At 36.6% G+C, this 20,114-nt stretch overlaps 1 protein-coding gene across 2 annotated transcripts in view; it reads right to left on the bottom strand.

Annotated features, from left to right (window-relative positions):
* The window catches only part of ITPR2 (inositol 1,4,5-trisphosphate receptor type 2), a 493,382-nt gene that overhangs the window by 92,288 nt on the left and 380,980 nt on the right, over window positions 1–20,114 (bottom strand). For both annotated transcript variants that reach the window (XM_033222612.1, XM_033222613.1), the window contains 3 exons: window positions 15,940–16,047; window positions 11,185–11,377; window positions 8,266–8,391 (listed from right to left, as the gene is read on the bottom strand). In XM_033222612.1, coding sequence (XP_033078503.1) covers window positions 8,266–8,391; window positions 11,185–11,377; window positions 15,940–16,047 — 427 coding nt within the window. The remainder of the gene's footprint in view (window positions 1–8,265; window positions 8,392–11,184; window positions 11,378–15,939; window positions 16,048–20,114) is intronic.

The raw sequence follows: 20,114 nt of genomic DNA, 5'->3' as shown, positions 1-20,114 counted from the left end.
CTTCGAACACGTTACTCATTATTACATTTCCAGAAAATCTGTGATTACTTTCAAGCTACTTAAATACTCACTAATGTTCCTTTTATTAAGTCAGACAATTGTTCACCTTTCTCTCATATGAGGATGATTCGCTAAATACTTTTGATAGACATCTCTCTCAGGAACCTTAATTCAAAATTTATGATTAATGACCATTAGGTATATAGCTAAATCATTAAAAAATTGAATTCATACCTTGTCTTGTCCTATTAGTATCAAGTTTCCATATTCTAGATTCCTCTGAAGAATCTAGTAGAATAACCTTTACAAAATAGACACACGCTTTAACTGCTAAACACACATGCATAGACATGTGTATGAATATGTGCAAGAGTGTGTGTATTTGAAGGCCAATTCAACTTCTAAATAAAATGGTTAGCTATTTAATCATCAGAAAATTCACATTCCAAATGTCTTAAAAAACAGACTCCGTTACACATAAGATTTCTTAGAAACTCCCCAAAAGAGAGGCTAAAAAATATTCTTTCTTTAATAAATAGTACAATTCATTGACATTTGCACTAACATATGCATTCAAGGAATCCTTTCCTGAAGGTCACGTGGTGCTGCATTTGCAGAAGTAAATTAAGAGGCAACATTCTTGGGCTGATTGGATCTGCTCTGGGGCCTCAAATGCATGTCTATAGGCTGACATAGAAAGGAAACAACAAAATGGAGATTTTCCACTACATCCTCTGGTAAATATTCAATAACAGTCTTATTCTTTTGGCCACACCTCTTATCTTTATTTATAAAATTTGCTACTGCACGCAAAACACCTCAAGGGCTTGGTGTGCATAGCTTTTGTACTGTCAAACTCTGGGATTATCTGACTCCTTTAATGAATTCTGTATAAAACTCTTAGTTCACAGTGTGTGCTAACATCTCAGAAATAGGCAGGAAGATCCTGCCAGCTGTTAAAAGACAAACAAAAAATCAGGTAATGAACAGTATTCATTTAGACATGTTTACTTTTGCAAGGTTTGTTCTTATGCTGTCTCTGAAAGCACATAACGATGAAAGGAGGTTGGGAAGAGAGATGTGATATTCGCCCCCCTCACCAAATTTATAATCTCATAAGATTAATTTGGAGATGGGGAAAGAAAAAGGGTAAACTGCTCTGAAAGTTACCTTCAATTCTTGTCCTCTGGCAATGCTAACATACAGGTACCCTACTCGCATTTACGATGATGTTGGCTTGTAAGCACTCTACATCTACCAAAATACAGACTGACCACCAACTGCCTTGACCTCACAGACCTCAAACAGCCATAGAGTAAATAATGCCTTCAACTTTCTCTCTTCCTTACTGGGACTTGAGACTCCATCAGAATATAAACTCTAAAAGGATAAGGGCCATCTCTAGGCCTATCGCCATGCCTGTTACACAACAACAAATAAAAATTTGTTGATTAACAAACAAAAATATATTCTGTGAGTTTGTTTTGAATAAATAACTAAGTCTCCAGTTATCAATTCCCCAAGTCACACACCTTAGGTTTTAAGTTCACTAGAACTGACAACATCTTCAAGGCACATTTACATCTGACTTTTCAGCATAATTCATAAGCAATGTCTTGGTGACATTCTTATTCTAGAATAATTTGGCATAGATAGTCACATTGTGCATTGTCACTAATTCCTGATAAACTATCTACCTCTTCACTATTCTTTCCAAGACAATATCTGGTTTGCTGAGATTTCCCCTTGATCAAACAGAAATTACAGTCATACACTTAAAATTGGGTGTTTGATCCCTTTGTGAAAAGAACTCAAAGAATGTCTAGTATAGTAGCTAGCACATAGGTTCACACTAAATATATATTTGAATGAATAAACTCAAAAGTTATTTAAAACAGCTATTGACGGTCCAGGCGCGGTGGCTCAAGCCTGTAATCCCAGCACTTTGGGAGGCCGAGACGGGCGGATCACGAGGTCAGGAGATGGAGACCATCCTGGCTAACACGGTGAAACCCCGTCTCTACCAAAAAATACAAAAAACTAGCTGGGCGAGGTGGCGGGCACCTGTAGTCCCAGCTACTGGGAAGGCTGAGGCAGGAGAAGGGCGTGAACCCGGGAGGCGGAGCTTGCAGTGAGCTGTGATAGCGCCACTGCACTCCAGCCTGGGCGACAAAGTGAGACTCCGTCTCAAAAAAAAAACAGCTATTAACAATGATGTTTATCATTCTCTTCTCTAAGAATGATCATATTGGTTTCTATCTGAAGATTCAATGCTAAAAAGAAAACTGAAGTCTCTCTGACAAACTCTAGAGAAGACAGTACAGATTTTCTTTGAGTCTTGCACTGTCGCCCAGGCTGGAGTGCAGTGGCCTGATCTCGGCTCACCGCAACCTCTGCCTCCCAGGTTCAAGCGATTCTCCTGCCTCAGCCTCCCAAGTAGCTGTGATTACAGGCACCTGACACCACGCCTGACTAAATTTTGTATTTTCAGTAGAGTTGGGGGGTTTCACCCTGTTGGCCAGGCTGGTCTCCAACTCCTGACCTCGGGTGATCTGTCTGCCTTGGCCTCCCAAAGTACTGGGATTACAGGCATGAGCCACCTCGCCCAGCCCACAGTACAGATTTTCAAAGCCATTCTTTTCCCATTTCTTTCCTTAATACTCTATATATGTATCCATTTTCTATAATAAGCATGATATTATTTTAATAATACAAAAAGTTTTATAATTTACCCCATACATTTATAAATTTTAGAAAGTATGAAGTTTATCCTTTATAAAAGAAAATTCAGAAAGCAAAATTGCAAGCTTCAATCCAGTTCACATAATGGAACTCTGCCATCTACCTCATGCAGACTCTATAATTTCCTGTACAGAACATGCTGCTTCTTACTTCCCTGTTTCTCTCCATCCCTCTATCTCCCAAGTAGCCTCATGAGATCTTTCTGTTTCCTCTACCTCAGTCCAGCTAAAGCAGATATCCACTCAGAAATCCCTGGCTGGCCTGTACTATTGTGCCTTATTCATTTCTTGGTCCCTTAACTAGACTGTGAAGTCTTTGAGGACAAGGACAAGTTTACTAATCTTTGTATTTAACAGTACCTGGCACATAGTGGCACTCCATCAACAGTTAAGTTGAAGGAATTGAAATCACCATGGAGAATTCATTTTCTTTAACACAAAACACTTGACGGATAAAAAAAATTACACTACAAATTTTAATATAATTTTTAAAAATCACATGCTATCTTGGTATAAGAAATTCCCATGGCATCAATTTTCTCCACTAACTAGTCTGCCTTTGCCAAATGAAATCCAGGATAGGGGTATCTGGCGTGGCAGCCATCAGTTTCTATGTGGACTCCCAGGACATTCCCAGCACCAGAAGCTGCTGCTTCAGCCACAACCAGTGTAGCCTCATTCCTCAACATTGGCACTTTTCTTTTTTAGAGAAGCATATGATAAACAAACAAACAGCCACAAAAACCAATCAGCCAAACAAAGAAACCCAACCCAAAACCTTTAGCCATAAAAAATAAGCCCTGTACTCCTGAACAAATTGAAACCAAACTCTTCAAAGCCTGGCAATTAAAGGAGATTCTCTGTCTGCCAGGAGAGGGTGAAGAATGTCCAACAGGCTGGTCCTCTGAGAATTATCTCTCCCTTTAGATAATTCTCAGAGAATGTCTCCCTTTAGTTATTATACCCCACTATCTGGTTGAAGAGGGAAACTACTCTCTCAGTTAATATCATAACCCAAGTGTGAATCAAATATTTGGGCACAAGAAACTCCTAGCAGTTCAGGTGTTCAGACTGGAAAATATACTTGGAGGAGGCATACATGGCTCCTTCCCTCTGCCAGTCCCTCTGTTCTCAACATCACATTGGTACCAGCATGTATTAGGATCTGGGGTTAGAAGGGTGGCATATTTTAAGCAGAGCTCTTTTTTGTAGTCCAAGACTTATCAGGTGATTTCATAATCAACTTCTACACCGAGTCAAGGAACTTCAGGGTTGGACAGAATCCTTACATTTATTATTATTTTTTCTTTTTTAACTTTATCCTTTACCTAGATTCTCCAAATGTCAACACCTCATATAACCACATTACAATGATCAGTATCAGGAAATTAACATTGATAGACCACTTTTACCATCTATATAGTCAAAGTTGGTCATTTGCCCAATTTACGTCCTTCTTCTGAACCAGGGTCACACATGGGATTCAGCTGTCATGTCTCTTTAGTATCTTTTAATTTGGATAGTTCCTCAGTCTTTCTTTGTCTTTCATAAGCTTGACACCTTGAAGAGTACTGGCCAATTATGTCGTAGCATAGCCTTCATTTGGGGTTTGTCTGAAATTTTCTCAGTTAATTCATTTTTGGAAGATGATGTTACATCCTTGTCAGTGATTGTATCAGGAGGCACGTGATGTTGCTGGGTTTCATTACTGGTGCCATTAATGCTGATCACTTAAAGCGATTTCCCCCACTTTAAAGTTATTATTTTTCCTTTCATAATTAAGTATATTGTAGAGAGAGACTTGTATATTATATATAGGTTATATACTTTTCATCATATGGTCACTCATTAATTTTAGCATCCATGGATAATTTTTACTACTGTGATGTTTGCCAAATGGTGACATTCTATTTCCATCATTCTGTCTGTATTTCATTAATTGGAATACAATTATTAAAAAAGAGCTTTCTCTTTCCACTATCAACAGGAACTCCTGGATTCTTATTTTATGCTATGGGAGATAATGTGTCACTGTCAATAATCTTTTTCTCTAAATTTTCTCATATTTGACCACCTAGAGACCTTTCTAGGTGGATCCTGGGTTCTCTGACATGTCTCCATCATTTTTAAGCACTTCTTGAAGGAATTTTCATCCATCTTTAATCTCACCCATCTCTAAATCACTTCATAGTGGCCCTGGCATACAGTTGTTCAGCCTGTTAGACCAAATCCAGCATCAAAGAACCTTCACCACCAGCACAGAGTTTTCCTCCAGACAATTCTGATGGTCAAGTGTGTGTAACAGTCTTAGCTCTCTTTCCTCAGCATTCATAGCCATGCAGCCATGCAGTGTGCAACAGATTAAGACTAAGCTAATCCTGACCAAATGTTAACCTTATTCATGGAGCTATAATTAAATAACTCATCCAGAACTATAACCAGATGACCCAGACATAACCTTGGGGCTTGACATTGACAAAATGGCAGCTCATGCCTTCCCTTCCCTCTAAGCACCACATCCACTTAGATATCCTAAGCTGAGGCTCTACCTTGGTTACTGCTGTTAACTGCTATCTAGTCCTTTTCTAGAAGTAAAGTCTGCATCTGCACCTGATGATAGCGCACCATGTCTTCCAGCCTTGTGTTTGTTAGTCCTATTTCTGGGACTAACAAACTTATACCTCCCATAACTAGGAGAAAATTGATGCCATGGGAATGTCTTATACCAAGATAGCATGTGATTTTTAAAAATTATATTAAAATTTGTAGTGTAATTCTTTCTTTCTGCCAAGTGCTTTGCGTTAAAGAAAATGAGTTCCTCATGGTGATTTCAATTCCTTCAACAACTGTTGATGGAGTGCTGCTATGCGCCAGGCACTGTTAAATACAAAGGTTTTACCATCTTTGTATTTTAAAAAAATACAAAGATTAGTAAACTTGTCCTTGTCCTCAAAGACTTCACAGTCTAGTTAAGGGACCAAGAAATGAATAAGGCACAATAGTACAGGCCACCCAGGGATTCCTGAGTGGATATCTGCTTTAGCTGGACTGAGGTAGAGGAAACAGAAAGATCTCATGAGGCTACTTGGGAGACAGAGGGATGGAGAGAAACAGGGAAGTAAGAAGCAGCATGTTCTGTGCAGGAAACTATAGAGTCTGCATGAGGTAGATAGCAGAGCTCTATGATGTGAACTGGATTGAAGTTTGCAATTTTGCTTTCCGGATTTTATTTTATAAAAGATAAACTTCATACTTTTTAAGATTTAAAAATATATAGAGTAAATTAAAAAACATTTGTATTATTAAAATAATATGTTTATTATAGAAAATGGATACACATATAAAGTATTAAGGAGAGAAAATGCTCCTCCCGTCCCACCATTAATGGGTAAAGAACATCTTTGAAAATCTGTTACTTCAAGTCCTTTTTCAAGGACCAGTTGCACCAGCAATACCTGGTGAGCTTATTTTAAAATACATATTTTTGAACTCTAATTACAAGGCAAATCTTCAGCCTCAGTTTCTTCATCCATAAAAATATTCTTCATCCATAAGGATATTCTTCCTTCATAAGAATACGGATTTGTCAGGAAGATTAAGTGAAATGTATGCGAAGTGCTTAGCATTTTCCCTGACCCAGTCTAAGTGGTGAACAACATCCGCTGCTATTATTATCAGTATTACTATTATAACTATTATTGGCCAGGCAAGTGTTACAAATACCATGTGTTCTGCTTCTCCTGAATGAGTAAAGAGCAACTGCCCAGAGGGGTGGCATTTCCCATCACTCTTATATTTCATGTACAATAGGTGGCAGCAGAGCCTACATACATTGGCTCTGGTGGTCAAGAAAGGCAGATCATGGAATGGAACTCAAGGGAAATCAGGTCCTGTATGAAGAAGGGGCGCCTGTTAATGACATGCTTCTAATCCATGGAGAAAGATCCTAGATTGGACACAAAAGGGTTAGCCTTCTACTCTAAGATATGCTATTTTTTAGGCTTTCTGGACTTCCATCTGTTCATCTGTCAAATGAGTGCTTGATATTAGATGATTTCCAGAATTGCTTCCTTTTTTAAGACTTTATGCTTCTACTAACTGGGACTCTATAATCTTGTCTGCATTCTGTGTGCAGATGATATTGATTTATCATTTCATGCTGGACTTCTTTCCTCCCAAGAGTTATATTCCTCCATGCTAAGAGTTTATCACTAAAGGAGACTAAACATAGTGAAGAGAAAGCCGTTTTTACTTCCTGGTGAATGTGCAGTTGCTCTATAATGGATGGCCAAATATGTGTTACATTTTCACTGCTATTTAACTCATACATCCACTCCTTTGCTTAATATTCTTCTTTTTTTCTGGGTATGCCTTCCAAAAACAGTGGTTATTCATGACTACTCAGATTACAGCTAAAGTTTAGAACTTTGATATTTATGTTATCTGTAATGAATCTGTAAAAGAGCAAATGACTTTCGGACTCTGATTTCCTTTCCTGCCCACCCCCAGTTCATCTGAAATAGGCTGAAATACCCATTGCTCTTATCATACTCTCTTTCCTCGAGGTTTCTTTCTGTAGTATAAATATGTACCTTTTAAACATCAACCACCACCATTGAACTTTATTGAAGGTTTATCAGGTACTATTCTAAATGCTTTACCTACAGCATCTCATTAAATTCTCACAGTAATCCCACGAAATGATGAGACGCAAAAGCACTGCATGGTTATTATTAGCTGATTTCTCTATCTTTTCTTCCAAGCCATTCTTTCCATGCCCATTCCAAAGTTATTTACCAGATTATAGCCCAAACCTGTAACATACTTCCCATGCTCTCCACCAAACTTACACAAAACTTACTTCCCAAAGTCTCACGATTCAGTATATTGCTCCTATATTTCTAATTTCACCTAAAATGATATACTTTCTCATTTTTGCTTCTGTATTATTAGTTTAATAATATTAGTTTCATATTCAGTATCCTTTATTTCCTATTATTGTCTTGTCATATGCTGTTCACTTTTGAAACCTCAGATGACAAACATTTAATTATCTTAAGAATCCCTGACTTTAGTATAGAATTAAAAATTATTTCTAGATTACATGTACGCTTACTATAGAAATCTTAGACAAGACAGAAAACAAAGAGAGTAAAATATAAATGCCAGTATTTAGGTAACAACAATTAATATTTGGGCACAGAGCTGTCATTTGCATAACTGAAATGATACAGTATAAAAATGTTTGGGGTCATAATAATTAGGTAGAAATGACAAATCTTTTCATTGCTTTATTTGCCAAGATATAATATAGCTCTAATAACAACTGTGTATATGAGCTTTTTAAAAAATAATAATTCTATTGACCACACTTTTCTGCCTATTCTATTTACTATCATACTCTACTTCCAACAAGTATAGAAAAATCCATTTAACAGGAATGAAACTATTCTTATTTTGAAGCTCTAAATAGTTAAGTGGGAACTTTAAAATATTGATCTTTTAAGGAAAAACGAGCACTTGCCTTCATCTCCATCATCCCCAAATGGGTAGAAGAGAGCAACAGCTAAATTGATGAACACAGCCAGGTTGAAGGAAATGCTCCCCCAGAGAGAGATGTGCCTCGAGAACCAGAACAGTGCAGGGTTATCTAGGGAGTGAGAGGCATAAAGGAACAGAACAGAAAAATAAATTTTGGTTTCAACACACGAGGCTTACCAAAACAATATTTTACTAAATGCATCATTTTTGTAAACTATTATAAAAACCTATTTAAATAAGTATTTGACTTAAGTAAGTTTATTAAAAACAATCAGAACCATAAAGGAGTGAAATTTGATTCCTTTTTTCATCCTTCAGCCAGTTTAGGCCTAAACTACTGTGGAAGGGCGAGGAATTTTGTAATCGCTAAAGGTGGTCAGAAAAGGTGATTCTGTAATAATTCTCTGTAATCTATCCACAGAGCAGTTTAGCAGTTGCCTGGGGTCCCTTTTAATGAAATGATATACTTCACTGGATAATTTGGTAATATTGATAAATTGGTCCCACTCCCATGCCTTAAAGTCAAATAAAAAGACTCCAAACCCATAGCACAGACATATTTCTAATGAAAATTCCTAGACACAGTCACAGTTACCTGAAACTATGAAACCTAATCATGAGACATAGTACTCCTGACAGGGAACTAGTGATTTATAATATTATCTACATTTTAAACCTTAAATCTTCCTAAGAACTTGTTGGGTTTGAAACAGCAGAAGAAAATGAGCACTACAATAAAAACTGCTAATAAGTGGAACAGGCTTTGCTGAATATATTCAACAAAGGACTCTGTGTCTGTCATCAGAAATGAATTAGTAAATGCATCAATCGAATACAGCTTACATTAACCAAAAGTCAGTTCTTTCCACCTCTGTTAAATAACTGAACAGACTTGTAATGCATGTAAGTTTGAATGAGAGCCAAACTTACTAGCCTGCCCTGGGCACTCACATGGCTCCTATAGGTCTTGTCCATTCTCCAACTTTTAAAAACTTAACACCAGGATTAAAAAATTTAAGTTAATCAAGGGGGAAAGGCACATTGATTTTCAAATGGAAATGATAAACTTTGTAGATAAATCCTGTGAATTTCAACCTAGTGCCTATTGCCTACTTACAAACTGTACTTCTCTTCAGTACATCTTGTTTTCCTTCTCTTGGAAGGGAACATTCCAATGCCGAAATATGCTATGATTAGCTATGCCATTTAATTGACTAATGTACCATAAACTGTAAACATCTGCATCTCCATCATTCCTCAATTAGGAGTCCTCGTTTTTAAAGGTAGACTATTAAGACAAAATTATAACATGTTGATGCATGCATTTGTAATAACAAATCCTCACTACTGAATCCACCAAATGAATTAGATTCTGCCTATGGCCTCATAATAAGCTGCTTCCAAATTTTACAGTAAAATGTACATTGAAAATTATTTTAAGAATTAATTTTTGGTAAATGACAAAATGCTTATTTTTTTTTTAAAAGCACAGACCCCCCAAAGCACTAGTTCAGTATTCAATTGATTGTCAAGGAGAAAATATATGTGTTTTTTGTTTTGTTTTGTTTTTTGTTTGTTTATTTGTTTTATTGAGACAGAGTCTCGCTCTGTTGCCCAGGCTGGAGTGCAGTGGTGCAATCTTGGCTCACTGCAACCTCTGCCTCCTGGTTTCAAACGATTCTTCTGCCTCAGCCTCCCAAGTAGCTGGGACTACAGGCACATGCTACCACATCTGGTTAATATTTTATATTTTTAGTAGAGACAGGGTTTCACTGTGTTAGCCAGGATGGTCTCAATCTCCTGACCTCATGATCTGCCTGCCTCGGCCTCCCAAAGTGTTGGGATTTACAGGCATGAGCCACCATGCCTGGCCAGAAAATGTATGTTTTTTAAATGCTCCAAATGAAATTGTGTCTTCATATGTATTTTAGACACCCAAAATTTTCACTGAATTCCATAAGGCTCTACATGGTAAATTGCTAAGGGAGAATAATTTTGATTTTTTAAAAAACATTCTGTTTTAAAAGCCTGAAAATGCATACCACACCCCTATACCTAAAGACATTTCTCAAGCACCACTCAAATTCATAAATCATACCTACCAAAGTTCCTGAAAACTAGCATAATGAAATACTGTTGAATAGAAATATTGAGACCATATCCTGTTTGTCTAGAAAACTCCAAGGGACTGAAAAAGACCTACTCAAGAGTTTCCCCCACTGACTTTTGTGAAAAACTCATGAGATCCCTTATCTTGGAAAACAAACTAAAGTTTATTTAAAAATTCTAAAATTTAAAATTTTAAAAGTCAGTGTTTCCTAATAGGTTTGAGATCTAAGAGATAAGTCATGGGAACTGTACTAAACTGATTTTTTAACTGGAATATTATAACATTGTCTTATTTAAATACAAGTGTCATGACATGTAGAGCTTGTTTGGTGAGGGGAGGTAAAGATATGTTCAAAGAAAGAATTACTCTCAGCAAAACATGAAACAAGCCCCTCAATCTCAGGACAATAGAGGAAGAGTGTGCAGGAGCTGATGTCTCTCAATCCTATTCACTGACAGGCCAGTCAGGGCCCACTCATGGGCTTCAAACCTACAGCTCTTCAACATTTGAAAACGTACAGCTGCAACCCTGCATTTCATAATATTTATTTTAAAAAAGGGATCATCATGAAGAGTTGATGTAATTAGTTAGGGCTTTCTGTTTTCCTTAAGCTGCAGGTGTCTTGGCTCCAGTGGTAGACTAAGTGGACATCCTTAAGCCTGCAAGTGAATTCAGTATGTCAGACTGGCAAGAAATTAAAAAACAATTTAAATGAGCTGCATCATGCGTCCCAAAGTACCAAATTATCTACCACTATGCACAAAACTAACCATTTCAGTTTACTGTACTTACTCCTGATTTTCTTTTGCCACTTCATTTCATTGTAGAGATCTTCTGTTTGCTGGAAAAAGTCATTCACTTTACTTCCTTGTTCATCCCTTTCAGTTGTATTGAACACACGGCACTTGGATTCTTGAGTGAGGTATTCACATATATTGGGGACAGGAAAAACTATTTGTTCCATGGTCCTATCATGCCGGACAATCTGAAAACATTAATTTGCATTGTTTTTAGCCTTTTGGACACCTCAGCCTTAGACTTGCTTTTGTTTTTAATATGAGTTTGAAGATGATGTTTTATGAACTCAGTTGTGAAAAAATATGCCAACTTGAAATATCTGAAAGAACCCTTTTTACTACACTACTTTGCATTTTTCTCTTAAAAAAGAGAAATTAATTGACTAATATATCATAAACACTATACTTTGTTTAACATAACAAAAACTAAAAACCTTTTATTCTTTCTGGGTTAGCATTATACTTCTGCCACCCATTTTTATTTTTGTGAAGTACATCCTAAAACTAAGACAGTCTTAATTAGAAAGTGATTGGCTGGGTAGGCTTAAATATAGCACTTATACTATTTGTATCTTGTTCTTAGCCTCTTCGTCCTAAAAGGGGCTTTCGGGTAACAAATGACATATTCAACATTATGTGTCTGAACTCTACAGAGAAAAGTGCTTTCTATCATTAAAATGTTCTCTTACTCATGGCAAAACATATTTTTGTAGGTACAACATCCATGTAAACATATACCCATATTTAAATACCCATAATTTTGAGCCTCCCTTATTTGTTATTTGTGATTGTTTAACTTTAGACTAAAAAAAAAAAAAGGCTGACTATTTTCATACAGCTTTACTATGTAACAAGGGTTCATGTAGCCTAAATTTCAAGGTTCACATTTATGTACAGTGCCCAGTTCTCAGGAATGAATAAGGATTGGCTTAACCCAAAGGAGTAATTCTGCTTCCCTTTGCTACTGACTGGTGTGGTGGTGGTCATGGGCTGTACCTCTAGAAAGTGAGGCATAAAGAGAAATCTCCCGAAAGGGCTTCCAGGAGAGATTTTGTTTGTTGGTAAAGGCAGAGAGCCATAAGAGACACACAAAACAACAACAACAGCAGCAACAACAACAACAAAAACAAAAATGAAAACCAAATATATAAAAACAAAAGTTTTTTGTTTGTTTGTTTTTGTTTCTTTGGTTTGCCTGTACCATCTTTCTTCTTGCTTAGAACAAAAGGGTCTAAGAGCAGCCATTTTGCAACCATGAGGTGAGACAGAGTCAGCATGATAAGGAACCTAGTATAAATGTGTGAAGATTTTGCATATTTTAAGACATCACTGAGTCACTGAATCAATTATAGAACTACTGATACTCCAGACTTCCCATCAGATAAAATTTTACTGTCTAAACAATTGTCAGTGTGGTATTCTATTAAACTTGTAACTGAAGGTATCCTAAATGATATGTGATATATTCAATTACATACTAGAATACTGTCATAAAGCAAACTACATGAAATTTAGTAAGGTAAATAAAAATTCCTGGATATAGGTTACTAAAATCAATTGTACAAAATAATTGGACATATTTGGTATGACAGGCAACCATATGGGGAAAAAAGGTTTACTTGATCCAATAGTATCAAATATTTTTAAAAAAATCTCAGGGTTCATCAAAGAAGTCGTGTCAGATTATTATAAGCCAAGCTCTTCAGTCCTTTTATGAAATGTTATGTTTGATTACAGTTGCCACATTTTGCAAACAGCATGGACAAACTGGAGGGATTACTGAAGGAAATGGAGGTGTGTTAACTGCAAAAAACCAGAGATGGATGATTTTTCAATACATTTATTCAACAAATGCTTATTCAGTCTTTAGGTGAGGCATGTTGGAGAAAAAACACCACCAACCCCAATGGGTAAGAGCTTGTAGTTTAGTAATCATGATGGCTCTTCAGATGTTAGAGTCAAGCTATCATGTTGAGGGGGGAAAATGTTCTGAATGTAAATATTAAAATGGGCTAATGTTAATTCTTTATTTTAAAAAAGTTTCTAATTATTAGAGTCATTCAAAATCAGATCAGTTTCCTCGTGATGTAGTGAGAACTCTATTGCAGGAAGAATTTAAAGCAGAAGCAGATTATTACAGGGCAATACCTTCTTAGATGGGCGATTAGACGTGAGGCTCTTCCTATTTCCCAGGGTCTTTAAGTCTACAACTTGCAGACAAACTATTATTCTCAATAACATGAATTGTTGTGGTTACGTTCAAGGCACAGGGTTCAGTTTTGGAAATACAAAGATGACCAAGACCAGTCCCTGCCTCAAGTAAGGGAGAAGTGACATATATGAAGCTAATAATATTCCAATGTGATAAATATTAAACTAACAGAATAACCAAACTGTTGTGGAAGCATACACAGTGAGATGAAATTAATGAATGCCTGGAGAAGGGAGGAAGGCCTCTCTGAGTAGGTCATGTGAGCTGGCTTCGGATGAACATGAGAACTGATGAATGAGTTCATCAGCCTGGACCACTCCTTTGAAACCCGGACTTGTATATCGAACTCCATGGATGACTCAAAGTCACCTCGAATTCAATCTATCCAATAATGAACAAATAATCTTCTTCTATCTTTTAGCTGCCAAACTTCACTCTCTCCTAGCATTCTCATACATGGCACCAACTTTTGCTCATTTATTCAAATGAGTAGCCCAGAGGACATCCTTTTGCACACCATTCTCCTAACATGTGCATTTCAACTTCAAGCCCTGTCAATATGTATATGTATACGTGTGTGTTTACTATATATATATATATATCAATATATAGAGATGTACATGCATGTATCTATATATATGTATTTTCCAGTCCAGCCATCTTCGATATCATCATCTCTCACATTTACCATTATAATATCTTCCTATCTGATCAATGTGTGTTTTCTTTTTTTTTTTTTTTTTTTTTTTTTTTGAGACGGAGCTCGCTCTGTCGCCCAGGCTGGAGTGCAGTGGCCGGATCTCAGCTCACTGCAAGCTCCGCCTCCCGGGTTTACGCCATTCTCTCGCCTCAGCCTCCCGAGTAGCTGGGACTACAGGCGCCCGCCATCTCGCCTGGCTGATTTTTTGTATATTTTAGTAGAGACGGGGTTTCACCGTGTTAGCCAGGATGGTCTCGATCTCCTGACCTCGTGATCCGCCCGTCTCGGCCTCCCAAAGTGCTGGGATTACAGGCTTGAGCCACCGCGCCCGGCCTGTGTTTTTTCTATCCCACTCTCTTTTCCAGTCTTGTCTCCAAACAGCAACCAGATTGATCTTTTGAAAATAGTCATCTCCTTCATGTGTTTTTTACCTTCCCTTCACTTAACTTTCTTCCTTCTGAAATCCCCATTCTGAAGGAGAAACTCATACTCAATCTTTAATACATTCTTAAAGGTAACCTCAGTGAAATCTATCCTGAAATTGCTCAGGCACCACTAATTACTATTTTCTCTACATTTCCTTGGCCCTTTGTTTATATACTTATGACAGAATTATCTTCTATATGTGTGAATTGGTAGAGAGTAAGTGCTCAGTAAATATTTACTGAATGTATGTATTTATAGCTAAATCTCTCCTCACTGCTGGAATCAATAAAACAACATCGACAGCTCCCATCTCTCACAGGCATTAACCAAACTTCTCTGCATGGCCTGCTCACTCTATTTCCTATTCCCTGGTCTCTTCTGATCTCCTAGCTTTGTACTTTGACTTCTGGGATCTTCCTTAAGACCTTCATGGTTTGAAGACGTATTTCTACTTGTACAGAAATATTTTTGCTGCTAGTCCAGCTCATGGGTTCCACTAAGTCAAGTCTAACACCAAAGTTGTGGTACTATTAATGTTTACAAATGTGAGCAAGGTATCCATTTCTGTGACACAAAGGTATGGCAATAGTAAACAATACAGTGTAGGGGTTATATATCCCGAGAGTGAACACAGTGATGCCCATTATGCACTCTGCTGAAAAGTAAAAAATATCTGCCAAAATGAATGAATGTATAAACGTAAATTATAGGAGTGACAAGCGTCAACTACTCTGCTCACTTCTGCCTGATTAGCTCTGCCAGCCAGTGTCAAAATGATACCATAGCTAGTAAATGACAGCCAGATGGGTCTCAGAACATATAATGATAAGTCCATTTTGACCCACACCTCCTGAACTGCCACCAACCATTAAATAATGTCTCATTTATGAGGGTCGGGGGAGGTCAATTGCTGCATACTGAAAATGGAAACTGTTAAACCTTTCCAAGGCTATGGCATCAATATGAAAACTGTATTAGTTTCTCTCATGTTTACTCCACTTGTGAATTGTTGGAGATCTCTATTTTAATAAGCCTTCCACAATTTTAAAAAAGATACCTTTTCCTGAATGAAGCCTTCTATTATAATAGTCCCATCTCTCAAACACTATTGCTCTGCAATGATTAATTGCTTCTATGGTTAAAAAAAATCTATTAATTACAAAAGAAATTTTACATATAGTCTTAGTAAAAAGACAACTTTGAAAGATGTACACCTCATTTTCCTATACATCACTCCTCACTCATCCTTTTACTATACATTACTCCTCACTCATCCTTTTACTATACATTTTTCACTTTAAACCACTCAATTCTGCATCATTGCTCTAGAAAAAAATATGAAAATGGTCTAAAATAGAAAGTAAGCATAACTTTTCACAGTTGGTCCCTTTCAATAAATAATAGATGGTTACCTCAATCTGTGCAGTGTGGTTGGCATAATACTTTAAGGCTTCATCTCCTTCATCTGGATCTGATCCTGGTTTGAGCATCTGCTGCAATAGTTTATTGTGGCGGGCCAACTAGAGTGGGGAAAAGATAAAGGTTTTAGGTCCTCTTTTACCCTTTCCTGGGGTCGAACTTTGAAATAATTTTGTCTACTTGTATACATAGCTTCACAGTCCTAGGGTTAAGGACAATTAGTTACACTTCAGGAAAGCATGTCTGTATTTGAAAGGCAGAGATAATGAAATCACAATGATCAGCAATTAATATTTGTTGATTAAATTTATGTCTTCAGTAAATATATGATTGTACCAGGAAGAAGAAATGTTCCCAGTGATACATAATTGATACTGTCTATAATAAATTTACACTACATACACATAAAAACAAAGTGATCAACAGTGCAATAAATCAGTGAGTAGTGGGAACAATATAAATGTGTGTTTTTCCTACACACACATAAATAGGTATCTGTATTTCAGAAGAGTTTCTCTTATAGCATGTAATCTAAGCTCTACATTAGTAGTTGGTATAAAGTCCTATGTTTCTGCACGTTTGTAAGCCAAAATTAGTGCTTTCTGGGTATAGATCTTGATTTTATTGTCATTGAAATTGAGCATTTAAAAAAGCAAAAATTTCACCATAAATTATTTTAAACTGCTGGTGGTGGAAGTCATCTTTCCCTCTCATTTGAATGTCTACAGCATTTGCTGGCTAGTTCTCTCACTTTGTACATTAGTAATACATGTTGCCTTCAGATGTCTCCTTTATGGTTGTCTCGAGCAATTCCTGAAACCTTGCAATGTCTTTCAAATATCCTATTAATGCTTAAATTCTCTGAGGGCTTTTACTAACAAAGACTCTACCACAGAACTCTCTCACTCCTAGCACAGTGCCTGCCTCCAACTTCATGACAGGTACTAATTCTACGTACTTCAAGTACATGATCTTACTTGAACCTACTAAGAAATTCAGTGGTAGGCACTCTTTATTATTGCCATTGACAGATGAGGAAACTGAAGCACGGAGAGTGTGGGGAACTTGTTTGTGATAACATAGCTAGAAAATGGTAGAGCCAGTATTTTATCAACATTATAGAGTGATAAGTTTTCCTATGATTCATGAGATCTTAATACAAACTGTGATTATAATCATAGAGATGATTTTTAAATAATAATTCAGAACCTAGAAAACCAAATGAACATTATCCTTGTAAGTGATAATTTGGTAAGCTAAATATTCATTACACTGATGTTGCTCTAGAGCAAATCATTTTGAAAATTGTTATTTCAGAATTGGTTTTCAGGGTCATTAATCACTCACGAAAACCATTTCCTATTTTCTATTTATGTTTTTTTGAACTAAATTTGAATTATATACATTTTTATTACAAACCATAGTCATGAAACTTGTTGTGACTTAAGGGGTTTCTAAAAATCTCAATGAGTTTGAAAGCATAAAATTATTGTAATCACTTAGGTACCTCAGCATGTTTTAAGAAGTGGCCAGTTCTTGAAGGCAAAACTGGCATGATTTCTTTACTGACTGGATCTGGGGCATGAAAGAAAGAGAATTAAGGATGATTCCAAAGTTATTGACCTGAGCAACTAATAGTTTAGAAATGTCATTTACTAAGAAAAAATGTAGGAGGAGTACATTTAGCAGGATAAAATCAGGACTTTGGTTGTGGACACGTGAAGCTTTAGATGAGGAGCGGGCTGTTGGATTTGTTTGTCATTTACTAAGAAAAAATGTAGGAGGAGTACATTTAGCAGGATAAAATCAGGACTTTGGTTGTGGACACGTGAAGCTTTAGATGAGGAGTGGGCTGTTGGATTTGTTTGTCAGGAATTCTGGGCAGAGGTCAGGGCTGGAGCTGTGCATGGAGGGGTCGTCAATATATGGCTGATACTTAAAATCATGAGCCTTAGTGAGATCACCTAAAAGTGAGCTTAGACAGAGAAAGGAGGTCCACGGAACTCCAATATAGGTTAGTAAGAGAAAAGACACCAGCAAATTAGACTAAGAAAGTTGGTTAAGCAAGGTAGGAACAAAACCCCACGCAGCCAGGTGTCTTGCAGCCAAGGGAAGAAATAATTTCAAGAGGGATGGAGTGATTATCTGCGTTAAATGCGGCAGGTAAGTCCTCAGGGAAATGTCATTTGGTTTAGCAACTCAGAAATCACTGAAAAGCTTCACAGCAGCAGTTTTAGGAAGTGGTGGATACCAAAGCTTAATTGTAGTGACTTTAAAAAAGAATGGGAGGCGAGGAGGTATACACAAGGAGAGTGAGTAGAGACAACTCTTGAGGACTGCAGGTGTGAGGGAGAGCCAAGAAATAGGATGGCAGGTAGACAAAAGGGCAGGGATAAAGGTGGATTTTTTAAATACAGAAAATAGAACATCGTGTTTGTTTGGTTTTGAAAGGGACTATTCACTAGAGCAACATCTTGACTAGGTGAGAGTGGAATGATCTAGAACATTTGTAAAGGGGTTTGCCTTAGATAGGAATAAATTTACCCTTAGAGACAGTGGGGAATATGGGCACAGATTCAGGAGGTTGGGTGGTTGTGATGATGGGAACACTGAGAAGTTCTTTTCTGGTTACTTTTTTTCTCAGTGAAGTAGGAAGCTGATAATGAGGACGAGAGAGGAGGTGTTGGATAACTGATGAAAAGCAGCTATAAAATAGCTAGGGAAAGTACATGGACTTGGAAATACAGTAGTACTGCCAGGAAGCCTTAAGGGTCTCCCTTATGTTATGGTCAAAGGGAGGCCAGGAACCATATTTGCGTGTTTTTCTCTGGCAATATTCAGCTGTCTGGGTAAAGTCATAGAGTATAAAGAGAGTTGTCAATAATGAGATCTACAGTTTTGTTGGGTAAGGTCAACAACACATAAAAAAGAGATACTTAAATACTGGAACTCTTTAAATCTTACATAACTGATAGTCTCCCAAGGTGAGATAGTAATTTGAATAATTTCTCCTGTTTATTTGTTTAAAAACTTTTACTTCTTTATGATCACTTTATAGGGTCAAAAACTGCTGCAGTTATTTTAAGAAACCATTAATGTTATTTAATGTAATAGTAAACAAATCTATACAAATTATTTTCAGTTAGTATATCCTGCTTAACAGAAACATCTGTGGGCCTCTCTCCCTCCTATTGACTTAATGACATGATTCTGCATGTGTCTTGTTTTATTGCATAGAAGAGGCATTCTAAAAGGGACTCAAAAAAAAAAAAAAAAGAAAAGAAAAGAAAAGAAAACACCAACCTAGGCCTCCCTTCACATGTTCAAAGTATTAGAACAATATTTTCATTCATGATTAGATAAGCCATCTTTACATATCTTTGAAAACTTGAAATATATAATTGAAAAAGAATAATACAAACAAAACAGAGAAAACTTCACTGTTTTTTTCTACCTGGAAATCTTTCATATTCTTTGTAATAGAGGGTCTTGACTAATGAGGCTTATTTGCTCCTCCCTGTTCTGTGTTCTGATAGAGCCCTGCACATATCTATATTATGAAATGTCTCATATTGTATCTGAGTAACTATTATTTCTCTCCAGTGGTCTGTGACACCTCAAATTAAAGGGCCTGGTCTTACTCATCTCTTTGTTCTCAGCGCCAAAAACAGAACTTGATACACAAAAGAGAGTCAATAAATATTTGTTGAAATCAATGAAGAAATGGGCTAGTTAATAACATATATTCATGGATTTAAGTGGACAACAACTCTTAAGCCTCAATGAATTATCTCTCTGTTTCATCCTCTGTAAAGAAGAAGGGCAAATAAAACTGATTAGAAATCAGACAATGGTACAAATTCCAGTATTTGTAGAAAGAAAATATTTTAATATTTTTTCTTGTTTGACAGTTATTTATGTACTCATATGTATTCCAATAGATTATAAGCTATTTGGAGGAAGGAAATAACCATTTTTAGTGGCATCCTTTATTATCCATTTCACATTTATCTTCTTACCATTGGGATTTTAATGTTCATTTCAGTTTGGGTCCAAGTAAGGACAAGGTAAAAAAAAATCAAGAAACTACACTTTGATGATATTCAATAATAATTATTTCTTAGTGCTTTTCATCTGTGTTTTTTTAATGTGAGTTCCACTTTTATTG

Source organism: Trachypithecus francoisi, unplaced genomic scaffold, assembly GCF_009764315.1.
Source record: "Trachypithecus francoisi isolate TF-2019V2 unplaced genomic scaffold, Tfra_2.0 Lachesis_group11, whole genome shotgun sequence".
Classification (NCBI taxonomy): Eukaryota; Metazoa; Chordata; class Mammalia; order Primates; family Cercopithecidae; genus Trachypithecus; species Trachypithecus francoisi.
Note: the sequence above shows the minus strand (reverse complement) of the source record. Positions and strands in the feature narration are given on the sequence as shown.